The 21,407-nt window shown below is 38.5% G+C and overlaps 3 protein-coding genes across 3 annotated transcripts; all 3 read right to left on the bottom strand.

Annotated features, from left to right (window-relative positions):
- Positions 1–400: 400 nt before the first annotated feature.
- LOC118855189 (olfactory receptor 5M10-like) lies at positions 401–1,357 on the bottom strand. The gene has a single exon (XM_036765280.1). The coding sequence runs from the start codon at positions 1,355–1,357 to the stop codon at positions 401–403; it is 957 nt and encodes a 318-aa protein (XP_036621175.1).
- Positions 1,358–6,951: 5,594 nt separating this feature from the next.
- Positions 6,952–7,893, bottom strand: LOC118853929 (olfactory receptor 1020-like). The gene has a single exon (XM_036764181.1). It carries the CDS (start codon positions 7,891–7,893, stop codon positions 6,952–6,954), a length of 942 nt encoding a protein of 313 aa, XP_036620076.1.
- A 9,590-nt stretch (positions 7,894–17,483) lies between these two features.
- On the bottom strand, positions 17,484–18,425 carry LOC118854137 (olfactory receptor 1020-like). The gene has a single exon (XM_036764472.1). It carries the CDS (start codon positions 18,423–18,425, stop codon positions 17,484–17,486), a length of 942 nt encoding a protein of 313 aa, XP_036620367.1.
- Positions 18,426–21,407: the final 2,982 nt, after the last annotated feature.

The raw sequence follows: 21,407 nt of genomic DNA, 5'->3' as shown, positions 1-21,407 counted from the left end.
AGCAGCAGCATTAGCGTTGTCAACATTATAACATTATCATCATAACTGTCAGCACTATCAACACCATCAACAATAATCTTTCCTGATAATATTTTATGTAGCTTTGTATTGCGTATATGCCAGGGAGTAGGGGAGGCTTCTCAGAGAAGTGTTGCCTATATATGGGTTGTGAGGATAAAATGGAAATCCCAATGCAATGGAAGGAAGACTTACTATGAATTCAGGAGAATTGGATAAGAAAGTCAGCTGGGGTACTTACTATTGCTACTTATTTTGTAGCCATAGGGAAGAGACTTTCAGAATTTTAACCATAGTTTCCTGATTTATTAAATGAAAAGATGCAATTGTTGTTTGTTTACTTAAATTCCCTTACAATTCATGATTCTATAACCGAATGTGTCTATGTAATACATCCTCTCATTTTCATGAAGTGTTTTCTCTGGAACATTTTATTCATAGACTCAATGACATCCTTGTTTCTGAGGCTATAGATGAAGGGATTTAGCATGGGACTCAGAAACGTATAAAAGACAGCAATTGTTTTGGATTCCTCCACAGACTGCTCAGAAAGGGGTCTTAAGTACATGCAGAAGAGGGTCCCATAAAACAGAGTGACTGCAATTAGATGAGATGCACAAGTGGAGAAGGCCTTCCATCTGCCTTCAGCCGATCGGATTCTCAAAATGGCAGCAAAAATGAAAACATAAGAACAGAGAATTATTAAGAGTGAGCTTGATAAAGTGAAGGCAGCCACTGTGAACATGGCCATTTTTTTGACAAACACATCAGAGCAGGCCAGTAAGAGGAGAGGAGGGTCAGCACAGTAGAAGTGGTTAATTTCATTGGGTCCACAGAAGGATAAGTGGAAAGTCAGCAGGGACTGGGAAAGGCCATTCAGGAAGCCATAGACATAGGGAACAATGACGAGGCAGAGGCAGACATTGTGGTTCATTTTGGTGCTGTAATGCAGAGGGCTGCTGATGGCCACATAGCGATCAATGGCCATTGAGGCGAGGATATAAAACTCGGTAATCACCAGGGCAATGAAGGAAAGACACTGGGTGAAGCATCCTGCATAAGAGATGACTTTTCTCTGTGAGAGGAAATGGACTAGCATCTGAGGGGTGATGTTAGTGGAGTAACAGAAATCAACAAAGGAGAGATGACTGAGGAAAAAGTACATGGGAGTGTGGAGTCGTGAACTGTTGTGGATCAGCACTATCATGCCCAGATTGCCCACCAGGGTGATGATGTAGATCACTAGGAAGATCATGAAAAGGATCTTCTGCAGTTCTGGATCGTCAGTTAGTCCCAGGAGGATGAATTCACTTACCTCAGTGAGGTTTGTAGGAGGCATTTTCTCATGTCCTGTCAATTGAGAGGTTTACCATTAGCAGGCATATGAAAAGGGATTTAATTAATATGAACCATAATGCTTAGATCATTTTAGGGTCCTTTACCCATCACCATCAATATTTGTGGATAGATATTTAGCTTCTTTCTTTTTTCTCTTTTTCTCCTTCCTCCCTTTCCTTCTTTTTCTTTCTTCCTTCTTTCCATCCTTCTTTTTTCTTCTTTGTGTAAATTTTTATTTAAAGAAATACAAATTGATATTATATTTTAAATGAAAATTTATAATATGGACTTCTTAAAATGCTATTGTGTATTAGTGCTGTCTGCATTGAACTCCAATTATTTTTTGTTGCAGAATAAAGAAGTCATCCCCATTCCTTCCAACTTTGTTGTTTCATGCCAACTTTGAAATGATGCTGATGAACGAGATGGCTTAAGAAGTCAGTTCTAGCATGTTGAAATGTCCCTTACAGCTCTGACATATTGTAATTATTTTTTCAGGGTTTTTTATAACTGTGATATTTTATATTTTAAGGGTCTTTTCAACTCTGTGATTCTTTGTTTCTCTAGTTTTATTCCCTTGAGTTAAATAAATCCATTCATTAAAACCAGGCTACGTGGAAGCTTTGGCAAATATGGAATTCTTGGCTGGCCAGAGTCCTGGGGTTAGACTAGGGTATCCTCATTTAGTTATAGTTAGGAGCTATAGTGGTGAATATAGTTGAATACAATTTCAAGTCTATGAAAAGGTAGGATTCAATGAAGATGAAGTTTATAAACGTAAATGAAGCTGTGACCTTAGGTGCAAAGATGGGGCCACTAGTGATTCTTACTAATTAGTGAAGTTCTTGAAATGTAGTAGGTATTTAATAAATGTATTTCTTTTAATCATTCCTAAATTTCTCAGCATTCATACTTTTTCCTCAATGTGATGCAATGGGTATTTAACCCCAAAGGGAATGTTTTTATGTTAGCATCTTAGCAAGTAGAGAATTTCCTACCTTTGAAAGTAGTATAGTTTCTGCACACTCAGCTTCCCAGGGTTTATGTCTGACCAAGGGCAGAGCCTGGAGGACTATCTGTCAAAGGTTCTAGAAGGTTTAACTACATTGGGTTGAAATATGTACACCATTGCTAAGACCCTTTCAGAACTAATATTCTCGAACTCTCTGATAAAGAAGAGACATTTATATTATCATGGCTTTCTTGTGTGTGTTCTCTGAAGTATGCCCCAATTGGATCCCTTGGGAATTAAACCCTTAAATCATGCAACATTCTCAAGGGCATCTAAAGAATTTGATGACTACTGGATTTTTCCTGATCCTCAACCCTTCTTCCGGTCTTGACCTTTCTTTGTAATCTCAGTGTCTGGAATGGGGCCAGTTACATAGCAAGCAATAAATTCTATTTATTGATTCACTGAGGTATCTGGACCTAGTCTTGCTGAGGAAATATAAAAATGTATTTTATTTTACATGGAAATTATTTTATCTATTTCCATTCTTTTAATGCCACTTTTCTTCCTTATCCAGAAAGTATATAACATATATATAGTAAACTCATTTTAACAAGGTTTTTAAATAATTTAATTTTTGAATGTCAATCAACAATTTTAATTTTAAATTAACAACAAAATGATTTTAAGTTAACATTTTGAAAAAAAATATTTTAAATATGATTAAATGTGTTTTCTTTTACTTCTGTCCAAGAAACATAAAAGTGAAAAATATAAATAAAAAACAGTTCAGCAAAACTAACCAAAACATCTGCTGAGTCTAACCATATATTCAAAGTTCCCCACTCATAGTTGTCCAACTATACAATGAAGGGATAGTGATGCATTTGCTCAGTTCTTCTTTAGAACCAAGGTTGGTTTTCGTAATGAACCACCAGTTGCTTCATTTCTGTTGTTGTGGGTGTTCTTTCCATTTGAATCATTGCTGGTCATGACACCCTAGCTGCTCTCAGCAATCCAGACAAAGAAACCAACTTCATTCTGTTTTTTTTTTTTCAACACGTCTTGACCTAACTTGCCATAAATCCCAGTGAGGGATGCAAGGGCAACAGAAGACACTTTGACAGCTGATCTGGTTCAAAGTGGCTTTGTTTACAGGAAGGGTCCCCAGGGTGGGGACTTACTTCAACCCAACAGAGTAAATGCCTCCAAGAGTAGGAATGAAAGAACATTACTAGAATTTGATATTACTAGGATTGTTCAGAGGGAGTGACAAGTAATGGGTGATATTACATTTTATATTAAGAACTTTTCTCTGTCAAAAGTTAGCCTGGGGCCATGGTAAGGGCTGACAGTTCTTTAGAGTCTGCTTTTTTCCTAGGCCTTCAGCTACCTTGCTGAAATACTTGTGATTAAAAAAAAACAGTCTTGTATCTTGCCAATCCATTTGTTTTCAATTCTTAGTCTTTCTTGGTGATTTGGGTTTGAGGAAGGAACATGCAAATGTTTTTGTGCTGGCCACTAGGGTTTAGCTGGAATATAGAGACAGAAAAAAATCACCTCCCTCCTCCAAGTGCTCTCTCCCTTCTTTTTCAGAGATCCTTAAAACTGTTATGGGAAGAAATTCATGCCTTTCAATCTGATCTCATGTGGTTTCCTCTCTTCCTAAAATATAAAGTAACTTCCAGGATCTTCAGTGACTCAGACCCTCTTTCCGGGTAGCCACATCAAGACTTACTGGAAGCCTGGCTATAATAATGTTATAGATTTAGAACTAGAAGGACCTTAGAAACTTATACTGCCTCTCCCATTTTACACATATGGAAACTGAGGTCCAGATAAATTAAGTGACTTGCTTAAAGTCAAACTGGTAGCAAATCGCAGAACTTGGATTTGAGCCTAGCTTCTCTCAAGAGCCCAGATTTGTGTTCATTGGATCATGTAAATTAAAATGACCACTGGTTAATGACAGTGCCCTCTTATTTGAGAGACCCTTGGTATATCATCACAGAGGAGAGGAAAAACTAAAGGGTAAATGCCCTGAGAGTAGGTACTCTTTTTTTGTCATCTCATTTATGGTGTTTAATAAAATATATTGCACATATTTGGGAACCAATGGATACTTAGCAAATAATTATATTCATTTGTTCATTCTTTCTTAAAACTCCTTTGATGACTTAACTGATGGTAGATTGTGAAATACAAATAAAATATTAAAAAAAAACATGTTCCATGGGAATTACTTGTTTTTAAAACTGTTAGATTTGAATACAGGATAGTCATGTAGACTCTGGAGATATTCTCACAACCACCATTAAAGGGCAAACTGGCTCTCCAGAATGTAGCTACTTACCCCTTCATAGTCCAGAGAGGGGCTAGGGGTTTTGGATAGGGTGTTATTTCTAGCAGTACGATTCATGAGCACCCATCAATTTCCCCCTATGATTATCATTTGCTGTCACATTGCCATCAAACGCAATAAACTTTTGAAATAATTATTTATTAGTTGGTTCATAACAGCTCACCCAAAAGTTTATGACACAATCTCCCATGAGTACAAATAGAGTCAACAGGAAAATGGGCCCAAGACCAGAAACTACATATAGAAAAAGAGTAGCGTATAGCATCCAGACATCCTATTGCTAGAGTCCTTAAGATGGTTCCTTTAGGTATGGTACAGCTCTTCTGAAGGGCTCTCTGTAGAACCTTGAAGCTCCATTTACTCTCGTTCTCCAGTCTGTTCTTGTCTTCTGATGCAGTTGCTATCATCCTAGGGATGTTGCTAAGATGCCAATTGAGGGGAAAGGAAGTGAAAAGGGCAAGATATACAGGACAAGATCAAAATACTTGCCCAACCTACGTCACTACCCTATCACAAGCAATTCCTTCTCAGGAATGCCTGTCTTTCCTCTCTGTTATCAGACACCCGAGTCTCTGATTCTAACTAGCTAGAGGATTTTATACAGTCACCAAAGGGAGGGACCAAGTCCCTCAGCTAATCCAAACAGATTTTGTTTCAAACCTAGAGAAGTGTGTAGGCCTTGTTCCTAAGTAATGAACAATTGAAATATGTCCTTTCCTCATAAATGTATTTAGAAATAGCATCTTATCAATTATTTTAAGTGGAGTAGACAATTATCTATGTTGACCTTTCCACCCAAACAAAACAACAAATGGGCAAAGAGGTGTTTAAGTATGTACAGTATAAAAACATTTGGTTTCTATAAAACTAAGGGATTATTCTTTTGCCTCATTGTGCTGTGGAATTTATCTTCTTTCCTGAAAGATTTTGTCTCCAGAATGAATTCTGCCATCCCCTTACAAGCAGGAAGGGTTTCAAGTATGGAACTGGTGATGGTTGTTCTAGAAGGTTGTTCTAGCATCTGTTGTCCAAGTCTGAATAGATTCAAGTAATTAAGTGGTTATAGTGGCTGTAGTGCAGAACTTAGAGTTAAGAAGACCTGAATTCAAATCTTGCCTCAAACACGTATTAGCCATGCATGTCACTTAATTTCTCTTGGACTCCATTTCCTTCTCTCTAAAATGGGGGTGTTAATATTACCTGCCTTCGGGATTCTTGTGAATATCTCATGAGATAATGTTTAAATGCTAGCTATTATTTTCAGAGATAATTTTCTCTCTACTGAATATGAAGTTTGTAGCTAGAAGAACTCTTCAAGATTCTTTATTTACCTGAAACATAATTATATCTGTTTTGCTGACAGAAGTGTCCATACTGATATATTCATAGATCCTTGAAGTATAGAAGGAAGTCACACAATAAAATGTATAAAATTATAATTGGCAAAAGATAGAAGAAACAGAATCTGAATTGTGACAATGATTTTCTGGAACCTCATACATATGACTGGCCCAATGTTACCCAGCTGAAAAATGGGTAAATGGCTGAAAAGCCTAGGTTTCTCACATTTTAGCCCTGAGTTCTTTTCACTCTGTCATGAATGTCTTTGAAATATAGATGTACTAAATTACCAGAAACTAAAATATTATTACCAGTAGAATGGTAGGAGATTTCTAATCCAACCATCTCTTCCCTTGAGTCCCATTCATCCATGCCTCATTGTTCTGGCATGCATGTTCTATGGCTCAGTCCGGAGCTCACTTTCTTTCTTTTTTGATCTAAAATCTCCTCCAATGCAACTACATTTTATTCCAGGTTCTACAGTCCCTTTGAGATATGGAATTTTATGTTCTACATTCTCAATTGCTTTCTAGCTCTATAATTAAATAAAAACGCCTACCATTTACAAAGTGTTTTAAGGCTTGCAAGCACTTTCTATATGTTCTTGCATTTGATCTCATAAGAACTCTGTGAGGTGGGTATTATTATCTCCATTTTACGGAGGAGGAAATTGAGTATGACAGAGGTTATGCAACATGCCTACATCATGCACCTTGGTAGAATCTGATTTGAATTTGGATCTTTCTGACACCAGGGGCAACACTCAATGCAGTATGAAACCTAGCCTCCCCGGGCATTCTATATTCTCAGTTCTAATTTCCATTCTAGTTTTGATATTCTGTGTTATGTGCCCTGTCCTACCTCTGGCATGCTAAGTTCTAGTTGTAGGTCCTACTGTCTCATCCTTTCCCATTCTAAATGCAATTATTCTAAAACCACACTAAAAAGTGGATGAAGATATTTGTCCGATGACTTTCCTAAAGGCAGCTTTCACTTCTTTGTTCCTCAGACAATAGATCAGGGGATTCAGCATGGGGATCACCACTGTGTAGAACACAGACACCACTTTATCTTGGTCCATTGAATAGCTAGAGCTGGGGCGCAGGTACATGAAGAGAATGGTTCCAAAGAAGATGGTGACAGCCGTCAGGTGGGAGGCACAAGTGGAGAAGGCTTTGTATCTTCCCTCAGCTGAACGTATCCTCAGAATGGCAACAATGACATATAGATAAGAAACGAGGATAGTCAAGAGGCAGCTCAATTCATTAAAACTGGCAAAAGCAAAAATCACTAGCTCGTTCACATGGGTATCTGAGCAGGAGAGTTTCAAGAGGGGTGGAGTATCGCAGAAGAAATGGTTGATGACGTTAGAACGACAGAAGGACAGCTTAAAGGTTAGAGTTGTGTGTATTGCTGCATTGGTAAAACCTGCCAGATAGGTGCCTGACACCAATATGATGTTGAACCTCTGGGACATGGTGGTGGTATACAGCAGTGGGATGCAGACTGCCACGTAGCGATCATATGCCATCACAGCTAGCAGAAAGCCCTCAATGCCAGCAAAAGAACCAAAGAAGAAAAACTGAGTGGCACAACCACTCCATGAAATGACTGGCTTCTCAACCCAGAAGTTGATGAGCATGTTGGGTGTGATGACAGAGGAGTAACAGAAGTCAACAAAGGACAAATTGCCCAGAAAAAAGTACATTGGAGTGTGTAATTGTGAATCGAGCCCAATCAACAGGATCATCCCCAGATTTCCCACCACACTGATCACATAGACCAAGACGAAGACCCCAAAGAGAATGGGTTGCAGCTCTGATTGGTCAGTGAATCCCAGGAGAATGAAATGAGTCACTGTGCTGTGATTCCTCCAAACCATTGCCTCAGAAGAAGGATGCCTCCTGCTAAAGAAAGAAAGAAATGAGACACAGAAATAACTTAATCAGAGGAGAGGGTAGCTAGCATGGTGATTTACAAAGAATAACTAGGAGTTTGAGGACCTGAGTTTGAATCCTGGTTCAATCATTTTCTACTGGTGTGATGTTCTGGCAAATCTCTTTAGCTTTGAGGGCATCAGTCTCTGTCTCTGTAAAATGTCATGAATTTGCCTAGATAACTCAAATGTCTCTTCTTGATCTAAACCCTTCAATGTCTATCCCCTCTCATACAAGCAGGAGATAGCATCCAAGTCATCCCGGATAAATAAGAATGGTATCTATTTATTCTAGTCTCAAAAGAGGAAAGATAAGTTGCTAGTTAAGTTCTATGGTTGACACTTTTATATATAAAAAATTCCAACATTTTATGAGCTATTTTCATGTGTATTTTTGAAGATTTAATCTGTCTATTGATCTTAACCCTGTTTTAGGTGGGACTAAGTGGAATTAATATTGATTTGATCAGACCAGCTAGATTTTAGTCAAATTGGCTTATACATTATCTTGCTCATAGCTCAATCAGATGATTAATCAATCAAATAAGGGACTTTTACTGTATCAGTGATATTCAAGCACTGTCCTAGAAAAAGAAGGTAAATCAATGCAACATAAATTAATTTATCCTTAAGTATGATATTTTTTAAAGATTCGAGTCTTTGGTTATGGGATACAGTTTTCAGATCCTATAGATCTGACAGATTATGATCCTATAGAAAAGTACAATTGGCAGGGTTAGGGTAAAGGGGGGCTACTGAAGATTTATGAATAGGAAAGTCTTTGCTCAACAAATGAATAGCTGGGAGGAAACTTCTCTAGGTGCATCTGGAACTGCCTCCTGGGCAAATTCTTTCATCTCTTTAAGTCCTGGTTCTTTATCTTTAAAATTGGGGTAATAATAATATCTATATCAAAGGGTCCTTCCTTACAAGGTTCCATAAACAAAATGTAGGTAAAGGGCTTTGCAAACACTGAAGTTCTATATAAATGCATTGTCTTTGTTGGTGGTGATGATAGTGTTATTTTTTTTAAATCAGAATAAAATATAGACTCCTTGAGGTCAGGCATTGTTTTCTAGCCTCAGCACATATAGTTAGGGCTAAGCACACCACAGATGTTTAATAAATGTTTGTTAAGTGAATGAATCCCCTACAGTGGCCAGTCTGGTGACAAATGACATCTCTCATGTAATTAGTGGCTTCTACTTATTGAACAAGACACAGTTAATCATGTTCCTTAGCATTACCAGGATAGATGTCACTTCTATCATTTAATCTTTTTATAGTCTTCCTCATTTTCTCCGATTTATGTTTTCTTTCATATATATGATGCCCTAATGACCAGCTGAAAACGGAGAAGCAAAAACAAAACAAAAAACACCCTTCATCCGAAAAGCTATTTGATCCACATTTCACCAATTAACCATTTCAATATATTTTCTCTGGCGTATGGCTTTTCCTGGTTATTTTTGGCATGGTGGTATAGACTGAGGACAGAGAATTGGCATTTGAGTCACCACACCTGGATTCAAGGCCTTCTTCACAGCTATAAATGCAGTCTAGCTTGGAGGATAATGGACTAGATTTAGTATAAAGAAAACATGTTTCCACATCAATCATTTAAGTGCCAAGTACTGTGCTCTGAGCTGAGTATATGAAGACAAATTGGGACAGGCCATGCTTTCTGGGAATATATATTACAGGCTCAGAGATGTTAAATTATTTGCCCATAATATCACTCTTAGAAAATTTCACCAGTCGGAATGGAATATACATATAATGGAATTATATGATATATGGGAGAGAGGAAAAGGTGAGGGATAAAGAGAAAGAGAGTGAAAAAAGAGAAGAGGGAGAGAAGAAAACAAGAAAGGAGAAGAGGGAAAAAAGGGAGAGAGGAGAGAGAGAGAGATACAGAGATAGAGACAGAGAAAGACGGAGAGAGTGAGATTCAAAGTAAATAAAAGGTGAGTTGGGAGGAAAACCTTAATAATTAGGCAGGGAATGGGGTGGTGGCAGTAAAATTTAGGCAAGGTATCACATAGGAGGTGACATTAGCATTGGGCCTTGATGGAAACTAGAAATTTCAAGAGATGGAGATGAAGAGTAAATGCATTCAATTCATGAGGAAAGGAGAAGAGTTAGCTAGTGCAAAGGGATGGACATGAGAGAAGGAGCCTTGAATAAAGGAACAGCAAGATCAGTTTGGCTGAAGTGCAGAGTACACAGGGGCAGAAATGTGCAACATGGCTGGAAAAGGAGGTTGGAATCAGATTGCGAAGGACTTTAAATGGCACACATCTTTCAAGTAACAGTGAGTCACTGAAGTTTGTTGACTAGAGGAGTGACTTATAAAATGGTGTTTTAGGAAAATCAGTTTGGCATCTCTGCAAAAGAGGAATTGGAAAAGGGGAAAGATTCACAGCATGAAGAACAACTAAATGAAAATGGCAATATTCCAAGTGAAAAGTTCTGAAGCCCTGAACTATGGTAGTGATTTTGCGAATGGAGACAAAAGAGTATCTAGGAAAGATGTTTTAGAGGCAGAATTACAAGGATTTGGTGAGTAGCTGTGTAGAGTGAGGGAGAATGAAGAGTCTAGGAGAGTCTGGGAGGAGAAAGTGGCCAGCAGTATACACTACTACTGCCAAGAGGTTGAGAAGGATAAGGATTGCTAAAAGCCATCAGATTTGGCTTTAGAAAGAGAAATTTCAGTTGAATGAAAAGGCCAAAAGTCACATTGTAGAGGGTTTAAAAGAAAGTGGGAGGTGAGAAAGTGGATGCACCAAGTGTGGAAAGCTTCGTCAAGGAGTTGGGCTGAAAAAAGAGGAGATGTAGAGATGATAGCCATTGGGATGGTAGGGTCTAGTGAGGATTTTTTGTTTTTTTTAATGATGATCAAGAAGTGTGTGTGTGTGTGTGTGCGCGCGCGCTTGTAGGTAGCAGGAAAGTCACCAGGTAATGAGAGATGGAAGACTAGAGAGTAGAAGAGATAATAGTTACACAGTCTGCTTAAAAAAAAGGGAGGGGATGGCACAAGAGTACAGGCATTGATCTTTGCAAGTGCCAGGATTATCTCTTCATCAGATATAAAAGTGGAGGTAAGAATGGAGAATCATGTCAAGGGGCTATGAGATGATAAGAAGTAAAGTCTAGGTCAAAGTCTCCACTGTGATGGTGGGGGTTGGAGGGACGGTGTAATGGGAGAGGTTTAATGAGAGAAGATGCCATCCTCTATTCTAAGTGCTTCCACTTTGATACTCTATGACCTATGTCCTACGATCTCTTTCGACTCTGACATTCTAAGTTCTGTGTTCTAAAGGTTCTAGCTTTAACATTCTTCAGTGTGTTCTATGCTCTAATGTCCTTTCCGGTTATATTAGTTTATGTTATAAAATTCTACATAATTCATTTGAGTTCATGAAGCTAGCCTAATGTTTCTTTACATTTCTACTTTGCATATCTGGGGCAAGACAATTTTCCCTGATCCCTATGAAGAGTTTATTGCTCTGGTAGCATTAAAATCAAAGAATATTTGTCCTTACCTGGTGTGTCCATAGGAAGGATCCATTGAGCCTAGTGGGGCCTGGATTGCTTCTAAATCTGTGGAATACTAGATAAACACATAGGTCTCCTTTGGCAGCCCCTGAATTTTTATGTTCAGAGGGTCCCACCTGGGATGTATGAATAACAGCTTGTGGCTGAGATCTGGTCACTGAATTGATCCAAGGATAGAATGCACTCTTGCTGGACTACTACAATGAAAGGATCTTAATAAGAAAGATATGAGTCCTTTGAGATGATGTGATCTCTGAAAACCCTTGGGTTCAGTTATCTGAAATGTTAATCACTGGTAATTAAAATGCATGGCTTATGCTGAGTTGTAGTCTCTCCAAAGACTTTATTAGTTGGTTAGGGAAATCAGAGGAGAAGGGAAGGCAAAATTCATGAACAATTTTAGGCCACCATTAAATCCTTCCCTATAGTAAATAGTGTAACTTTGATCCCTTCTTGATTCCAAGCTTTTCACAGGCTATTTCCTCTACCAGGCCCTCAGAACCCTTTTAAATTAAGTCAGTGACTTCATGAAATGCACATATGAATATCCTGTGGTGCTGGCCACCTAGTCTCTTAACCTGTGCTAAGTTATGACAATAAAGAGACTCACTTCACAAATCCCTCAGGAACATGAGTGTGATGATAAATATTTAGTTTCATAATACCTATAGTACCTGCCTCCCCAGCCTCTTGTGGGGTTCAAAGGTATGTTTATATGTTGTATATTTACATTTGTATACCATAATATATGCAAATATATTCCATATTCTATACTTCCTACATGTTTTACATATGTAACATATATGTGTAAATCTCTTCATTGTGATGGAGCCATTACTTAAATGTAAGTGATTATCATTTAAGTTACTGGAATTAGTAAATAGCCAAAATGCAATTTGCATAAGAGTTTTACTGTGAATTCTAAAGTTTCCTCCTGCTCCCCTGATTTCTCTCAATCGCTGTAGGCACTGTCTAAAGGGTTAGGATAGTTAGAAACATAAAGTGCTACTGTTTGCAATTCTTATTTTATTCAGCAGTGCTTTCCTCAAAGAAGAGGTCTCACATTTTAATCATGCAAACATGTGCAGATCTTCTCATGTGTATACTCTCCATTTGGATTTGAATCTCCAGAGACTCACCTGCTGAATCAAAGGGCAGCTAGAAGGTGCAATGAAGAGGGCATTGAGGCTAGACTCAGAGAGACCGGAGTTCAAATGCCACCTCACATATTTACTGATCTTGGGAAAATCTCTTAATCTCTGCTGCCCTCAGTTTTCTGAACTGTAAAGTGGGGATAATAATAGCACCTCACTCCCAGGGTTAATTTTTTAAACTTTCAATAATGTTTCATTTTTTCCCAATTACATGTAAAGCTCCCAGGGCTATTGTGAGTATCAAATGAGATCATATTGGCACAGTGCTCAGAGCAAAGCAGGTGTTATATAAATGCAAGCTATTATATTATTATCTAACCAGGCATCAGAGGCCTGTGGAGGAGAAGGAAGAGTTGTCTTTAGGAAATATGAGTGGGAAAGGCATAGATGATCAAGGAAGTCGCCCTTTAAGAAAGGGAGACATGACTATTAGGAAGCACAATATTGAATCATAGAGTCTCAGGACTGGAAAGAACCTTAGAGTCCATGCAATGCAGGTGGCACCTAACAAATCAATCAGTCCATTAACAAACATTTATAAATGTTTACCATGTGTCAAGCACTGTGCAAATACAGAAAAAAGCAATCACCTAGGCTTCAACGGAAAATCTCTGATGAAGAGTAGAGCCCTATTCACTGTGACAACCCATTCTGACTTTCAGTCCTCATCATTAGTAAGTTTTTTTTTCCTTTCTTTCTTTGTTTCCTCTTTACATTTCAGGAAAATCTTAAGCCTCTTTGCAGCTTCCACAAATTTGTCCTAGCTTTTCCCTCTGGGACTAATATGAGCCAATACAATCCAAGGTTCTTAACTCTCTTTGTGTCATGTTCCCCCTTGACAGCCTGGTAAAGACTATGGACCCTTCTCAGAACAGTGTTTTTAAATAATTGAAGAAAATACTGAATTACAGTTGGAAGTTAGTGAGAACATAGATGTAATCTCTTCACCTCTACCACATGACATACATTAAAGTATTTGACATCATCTAGCATCTCCTCCCACCTCACCCTTTCTTCTCTTAAATGTAATCTGATTAGCTAACTATAGGCTTTCCAGTCCTATTGCCATACAGATGTGGCTCTCCAGTGGACACATACCAGCTTGTCAATATGCTTCCTAAATTTTGATTTCCAGAAATGAACAGTATTCCAGATGTGAACTGAATGGTACAGAGTGTAGAACATTATCACATCTATAACCTTTGCATTACCTCTCCTAATACAGTCCAAGGTTGCATTATCATTTTACTGCCGTGTTTTGGCTAGTGTGGATGCCCTGTATTTTGTAGTCAGACCAGACCAGGACCCACAACTAGTCCAAGGAAGAAGCAATGAAAGTCTATTTTCTTGAATTCTTATAATCCAGGTTCCTTTGCATCAGATGAATATTCACTTTGTACCTTCGGAACTCTGTGAAACTGCAAATCTAATGTTATATTCATCCTTACCCATGGATACGCTTCCCCAAAGCTACCTTCTTGTGTCATCATTTATCTCCCCAGGAAACAGTGCAACCTTAGTTATTTTTAACTATTTTCTGATGGATTGTTTTATGTGGGTTTGTGTCATTCCAAGATACATCACCAGGGCATTTTTAGACTTCCAAACACCCCAGTCCTGGGCCAAAAAAATGTTCATTCCTGCATGTGACTTATAAAGTTTTTTATCCCTATTATGAAACAGTAAGTGATAAGCCCTTTTCATAAGGTTTTAGACATCAAAGGCCCAGGGCAACTAAATAGTCTATCAGCATAAAAACCTCATGAAATAATTTCTATAAAGTATATATGGTGTATGTGGGCTGATTAAAGTACCATGTATTCTCTGCTGCAAGAAAAGAATGAGAAATCTGAAAGGGGGAATGGATAGTAAGATCAAGAGGATAATGAATTTAGAATAGTTAGAGACCTTAGAGATCAATGAGTCTAGCTGCTCAAGGGTCACACCACTAGTAAGTATATGAGGCAAGATTTAAAGCCAGCTTTTCCTGATTTCATGTCTAGGGTTCTATGCATTATACACCGTAGCCGTCCATGTCTTTTGGGGGTTGGCCTTATTTGTCATTTTAATCCCTGTGTCCCTGGTCATAAATGAGAAGAAAGAATAAATGAAGAAATAGTTTCAAGATTCACCGGTGATAGTGTTAGCCATAAGTAATCTCAAAGATAGCACAACCCACAGACCAGTTATTGAACCAATAGGCCCTTCTTGTTTCTCAGCCTAAGACAAAAATAAAAAGAAATCAGTCAGCTGGGTCTTGGGTTTTGAGAAAATTACCATGCCCTTCATTCTAAGTCTTTGGAAGAAGGAAAGAAGGAAATTGTCGTCTGAGAATGACCTGGAAAGTGAAAGAGTTACCTCAGTCTCTGTGAAAGGCATATTAGCCCGCAGTAAAACAGGTTGTTAAAAACATTCTACTCTACATCTTAAAAATCTTTCATATACGTGGGTAGAAACTTCAATGAGATCAAAATGAATATTTTGCTCCTTTGGTCAGAATTGTAATGTACTATATTGTTCACTGCTGTGAATGTCCCAGCATAGGCTAGACCACTAGTTCAGGATCATTTAGACTGAGATTGCTGAATTGGGTTTGGGGATGGAGAAGATCACATAGGATAATAGCCTTTAGAATTGGAAGCCATCTCAGAGAAATCATCATTTTATGGATGGAAAAACTGAGATCCAGAGAGGGAAAGTAATTTATTAAAGATACACTGACAATAAGTGACAGGATTAGAATCAAAACCCAGATCACCTGAACTCAAATCCAATGCGCTTTTTGTTTAACCCTAAGGATTCTTCTTATGTTAATATGGTATAATTCTCTGTTGAATACTTGTTAGAATCTGAAATGAGACTTTATAAAATATGTTTTTACTTTCATCTTAAAACTACAATCTGATTGTCTTCATATGATTTGATAAAGGTAAACTGAGGTGCAGAATTCCAAGCTTTTATCAGTTTATTAGCAGAGCGTGAATCTATTAATAAAGCAGGCTAATTGGCTACTTTGGTTAGGCCAAAAGATCCTGAAGAGGAGGCATAGGTTTTTTTATAAGCATAGAATAAATAACAGAACAGTGTACGTGAAGAAATAATAGAATTGGTTACAAGATTGACAGCATTGTGGGGTTAGGGACAACATGACTGGTTATATTAAAAAAACAAAAGTGGGCTACCACTTATGTGGGGTTAACAACCATCCTTCTCTGTCTTAGAGGATTGCTTGGTTGATTATTGGGACCCATCTGTATCCTGAGGCTATTGATAGTGGACCAGGGATAGCAGACTCCCTGGCTCCTAAAAGGAAGATAATACCATTTTAATTGGTCAAACATGGGTAGAAATAGCCAGTATACCTTGTGAGAATGTATCATGTCAGCTTGTAGGCCTTCAAAGATAGCATACAGATGTCAGCTTAAAAAGGCTAAGGTCTCCCACTGTATCCAGAGCTATCTCCAGTCATCCTGATCCATATCTGGCCACTGGACCCAGATGGTTGTGGAGGAGAAAGTGAGGCTGGTGACCTTGCACAGTCCTCCCCCATTTAAATCCAATTCACTTACATGTCATGGCATCACTTCCCTGATGTCATGGTCTTCCGGAATAAAGGACAAATAACAGCAGCAACAGGTATCATGGAGTTTTTCTGGAGCTGAAGCCATGAAGGATAACAAGGTTTCTTTTAACTAACTCAGAGGGGTAGTTGAACTCCTGTGATTAAGAAATATCCACTATTTGAATACACCTGCAAGGTTAGAGGTAGTGGACTGGATTCCTTGGTGACCATCTATATCCTTTAAGGACAGCAGATGCCCTTGAGGCAGTGGTTAGTAGGAGAACTGGATTTCTAAACCTTAACTCATCTCAGGCTAGCTGAATTTCTGAACCAAATTCAGAGACAAAGAACCATTACTTAGGCAATTAGAGGACAAATCAATTAATTGTAAATAAGACCAATAAAATTATATAAAATCAACTTCATTTCTCATGATGATGCTCAGAGATCTGTATTGTGAGAATAATGGTGGGACAAGTTATTCTTTATTACAACTCTCTACATAGAGTTAATGCGTGACTGTGTTTGCGTGTGTGTGTGTGTGTGTGTGTGTGTGTGTGTGTGTGTGTGTGTCCAGCTGTCTGAATTATGCATTTATATCCTAAGGAGAAAAAAAAGTTGGATGAATTGATAAGGGAAATTTTTCTTAAAGGAGAAATTCAGGAAAGGCAGAATTATAGAGAATGCGGATCACTCTAGGTATAGGAAATTATATCTTTAGAGGCATCAAGGCTTTCATGGAGAGGTGAAAATGATGAGTAATAAAAAGAATAATGTTGGTTAAGTGGAGGCAGGAAAATTTTGGTGAAGGAGAATATTGGTGGAGGCCCTCATAGATATACTGAATAGCTTGGATTAGATATACCAGCCAAAAAGGGCTACCTGTGACCCTGAGTCTTATGAGTTTACTCAGACTTAATTAATCCTCCTTCCTTATTGAATTTGTTCCTAAAATTAATTGATATTATAACATTTTATTCTTTTTATTTCTAGGACCAAACTGTAACAGATTAAGACAGTAAATTAAGAAAGGGTTACACAATCATTACAAGTAAGATACCCGCAATTCCAAAGTAAGGCAATTAAACAGATGCACTTAATTCTTTCAGGCTACACAGTGGTGGTGGTGGTGGGGACTAAATTGGGCACATCTATCTGGATAATTGTCCTTATCAGCAAAGAATAAATCAGAAATAAAGGAAAACAGGACTCTTTGGGAATAGCATCCTCTTGCACAGTACTGAGTGATTGGCTAAGAAGACCTAGTTGCTATGTCTCTGTAGGATCTTCTTCAGGGCATCCTTCACATCCTTATTCTTTAAGCTGTATATCAGAGGATTTAACATTGGAATCACCACTGTGTAAAATACAGACACGACCTTGTCTTGCTGCATTGAGTAACTGGAGGTGGGACGTAAGTACATGAAAAGAATGGTCCCAAAGAAAATGGTAACAGCCATGAGATGAGAGGCACAAGTAGAAAAAGCTTTGCTCCTGCCTTCAGCAGAGTGCATCCTCAAGATGGTGACAAGGATGAAGAGGTAGGAGATGAGGACCATCAGCACACAACTGATGACATTGAAGCTGGAGAAAACCATGATGACGATCCCATTGATATGAGTGTCAGAACAGGAGAGTTTCAGGAGGGGTGGTGTATCACAGTAGAAATGATTGATCTTATTAGAGGCACAAAAAGACAGCTTGAAAGTCATTCCTGTATGGACAGCTGCATTCCCAAAGCCGGCGAGGATTGTGGTGGCTACCAGCATAAAGCAAACCTTTTCAGACATGATGACTGAATATAAAAGTGGATAGCAGATGGCCACATAGCGATCATATGCCATTACAGCCAAGAGGAAACACTCAGTACCTAAAAATGAGCCAAAGAAGTAAAACTGGGCAGCACAGCCATTTCTAGAGATGGCCTTGTTCTCAGCCAAGAGGTTCACCAGCATCTTGGGAGTGACAGCAGAGGAATAACAGGCATCCACAAAGGAAAGACTACTGAGGAAGAAGTACATTGGGGTGTGGAGTTTAGAATCTATTGTGATCAGTATTATCATGCCCAGATTTCCCATCATGGTGGCTATATAGATGAAGAAGAACACCACAAAGAGGATAAGCTTTAGCTCAGGATCATCCGAGAGGCCTAACAGAACAAATTCTTTTGCTTCTGTTTGATTTTCCACTGCACTTCTATCCATTCATGCTGAAACAAAAGAAGAGACATGTCAATAATTATAATAGCTAACATGGTATAGCACTTAAAAGTTCACAAAGAGCTTAGCATACATATATTAAAAATTTTGCTTACAATACAAAGAGTTTTCTGTAATAAATGCATATTGACAGACGTTATCTTATTTGGTCCTCTCAATAATCCTGGTAGGTCAGCACTATTTTTATCTCCATCTTAGAGAGTAGGAAATTTGGGCTGAAAGAGATTAAGTGATTTCCCTGGGGTCACACAGCCAGAAAATTCTGAGGAATATTTGAACTCAGGTCTTCCAGAATACAAATCCAGCATTCTATGAATTGTGCCACCTAGCTGCTTAGTCTATTCAAATATTCTATGTTCTAATCAATATTTCTAGCCTAGATTTCACTTTTGAGCTCCACAACATCATCTCATAACAACTGTTGGCAGGCATTCGCTCACCAAATAGATATTCGGTGACTACTGTGTTCACCTACTAAGTGCTAGATGACACAAAGCTCGGACAAAACACGGTGTTCTAGGTAACATGGTGGATAAAGTGTTGGTTTTGGAATTGGGAAGGTGAGTTCAAATCCCACCTCAGAATCCTACTGGCTACATGACCCTGGGCATGACCCCTCTCTCAGTCTGAATTTTCTGATCTGTAAAATGAGAATAAAGCAGCTTCTGACTCGCAGAACTTTGTCAAGACTGAATGAGTTAGCATATATAAGGTAATTTACATTATAAGGTAATTTAAGGTAAAATCCTTTACAAACGTTATTGCTATTATTATTTTTATTAACATAGGAGACCAAAACTTCTCCACCTCATTGACCCAGCCACACGTTCCCCTTAGATGATCTCACTTCTTAACGTCCATATTTCTGTCAGTGGCACCACCATTCACCCTATTTCCTATCATCAAAACCATGTGGTTATTTTTGACTATTTCTTATCCTTCATCTCTTGGGACAGCTAAGTGGTGCAGTGTTTGGTTTGAGTCAGGAAGATCTGAGTTCAAATTCTGTCACTGGAATGTATTGGCTATATGACCCTGGGCAAATTACTTACTCTCAGCTTCCTTATTAGTAAATTTTAATAGTTGGAGTCAGTAGCCTTTAAGGTTCCTTCCACCTATAACTCAATAATCCTCTATGAAATTAGCTTTAACAAACTACAGATCCATCATATCATCAGCATCTGTCCGATACCTTCACGGTAGTACAAATTCTAATCATAGTCTACCTTCTTCTGAAGTCTTCTATTCGGCCTTTTCATATTTGTCTCTGACTTCTCTAAAATATCCTTCAAATGAATTCCAGATTTCCCCCCTTTACGGGGTACCGTGTGGTGTAGTGGACAGATCAGTAGACTGGGAGTCAGAAAGACCTGAATTCAAAACCCGACTCAGATGCTTCCTAACTGTTTAATCTTGACCAAGTGGTTTAGCCTCACTCCGCCTGAATTTCCTTGTCTATAAACCAGGAATGATAACAGTAACTGCTTCAGGGACTTTTATGGGAACAAATTAAATAATTTATGAAAAATGGTTTGTCAGTCTTAAAGTACTAGGCTATTGTTGGAGTCCAGTTGTTTCAGCAGTGTTCAACTCTTGGGATTTCCTTGGTAAAGATATTAGAGCGGTTTGCCGTTGCCTTCTCCTGCTCATTTTTCACAGATGGGGAAACCGAGGCAAACAGGGCTAAATGACTTAAACTCCTTGGGCAGAGCCTTCCAGACTGTGAGGCTGTCAGAACTTACGTGACATGCCCAGGGTCACAGAATTTTTGGATCACTTCTAACACTAACTTTACCATAGATGTTCCAGATATCAGATACTTTGTCAACCGCCAATGAAATATCTTATGATAGCACTGCAATGAAGGCCCCAGCCCTCCACATACAGCCTCTGAGGAACATTTGGGTAGCGCAGCAGGCCAAATAGTCCCTTTGTAGTCAAGGAGGCTGAAATCCAAATTGTCTGTCAGATATTTACTAGCTGCGTGACCTTGGAGAAATCTCTTAAATGTGAACAGCCTGAACCCTTGTCACTTTATTATAACCTTACCTCCTGTAATCCTCATAACAATCCTGTATGTGCTATTTCCAATTTACAGATGTGGAAACTGAGGCTGAGAGAAGTGAAGTGAACTGTCTGTGATCACACAGGTAGGAGGTGTCTCAAGGAGGATTCAAATTCAGATTTTCCTTATTATTCCTTATTAAAATAACATTTGGCAAAGCACAGACAAGAGTCCCACAGCATAAGAATGCACAAATAGGTTGTGATTTTTCTGACAGAAACGCATATATACATAGGGAGACTTTCCCATCTGTCTTCTGACAGCATCTACAATCGAGTTCATTTTCCAACACTTACCTCTCCTCAAAAATCACTCCTGAAGCATGCAAGAGGGAAACCTTTTTTTTTTCTTTCCTTCTTCTTCTTGGCCTTACGCTAAGAGCCCACTATAAATATCCTAGAACAGGGGAAAATTTAACTCTGGATTCATGTGTATATTCACAGAAACATTAAGCTCTTGTCCTGCCATCCGCGGTTTCTCGAATTGCTCCTCTCCACTCCAGAGAGACCTTCCTGATTTATTTAAGGGAAAGATGGGATCCAGCTCTTGCTCATTGCCCGCCTTGAACTTGTTCCCCAAGGATATCCTAATTAGTCTCACCACATAATTAGCCAATTACTCTGCCATCCCATCTTCCACTAAAGAACCATCAAAAGGCCCCGCATATCAAAATGTTTGCTTATCATCCTTTGAGTTATCTTTTATTTTTAAGTTTTTGTTTGAGTAAAGTAAAATGAGCCTTACATGTCTCTCTTCAGACAAGATGCCCCACAAATAGGTTACAATATGGCAGTATTCTATAATTGGAAATGCAGTAGTATGGAGAGAAAACAAAGAAACGATGGATGGATAGATGGATGGATGGATGGATGGATGGATGGATGGATGGATGGTTGGATGGT

Source organism: Trichosurus vulpecula, chromosome 6, assembly GCF_011100635.1.
Source record: "Trichosurus vulpecula isolate mTriVul1 chromosome 6, mTriVul1.pri, whole genome shotgun sequence".
NCBI lineage: Eukaryota > Metazoa > Chordata > Mammalia > Diprotodontia > Phalangeridae > Trichosurus > Trichosurus vulpecula.
Note: the sequence above shows the minus strand (reverse complement) of the source record. Positions and strands in the feature narration are given on the sequence as shown.

Coding starts and splice junctions, on each gene's coding strand:
- LOC118855189 (XM_036765280.1), bottom strand. CDS start 1,357: ATGCCTCCTACAAACCTCACTGAGGTAAGTGAATTCATCCTCCTGGGA.
- LOC118853929 (XM_036764181.1), bottom strand. CDS start 7,893: ATGGTTTGGAGGAATCACAGCACAGTGACTCATTTCATTCTCCTGGGA.
- LOC118854137 (XM_036764472.1), bottom strand. CDS start 18,425: ATGGATAGAAGTGCAGTGGAAAATCAAACAGAAGCAAAAGAATTTGTT.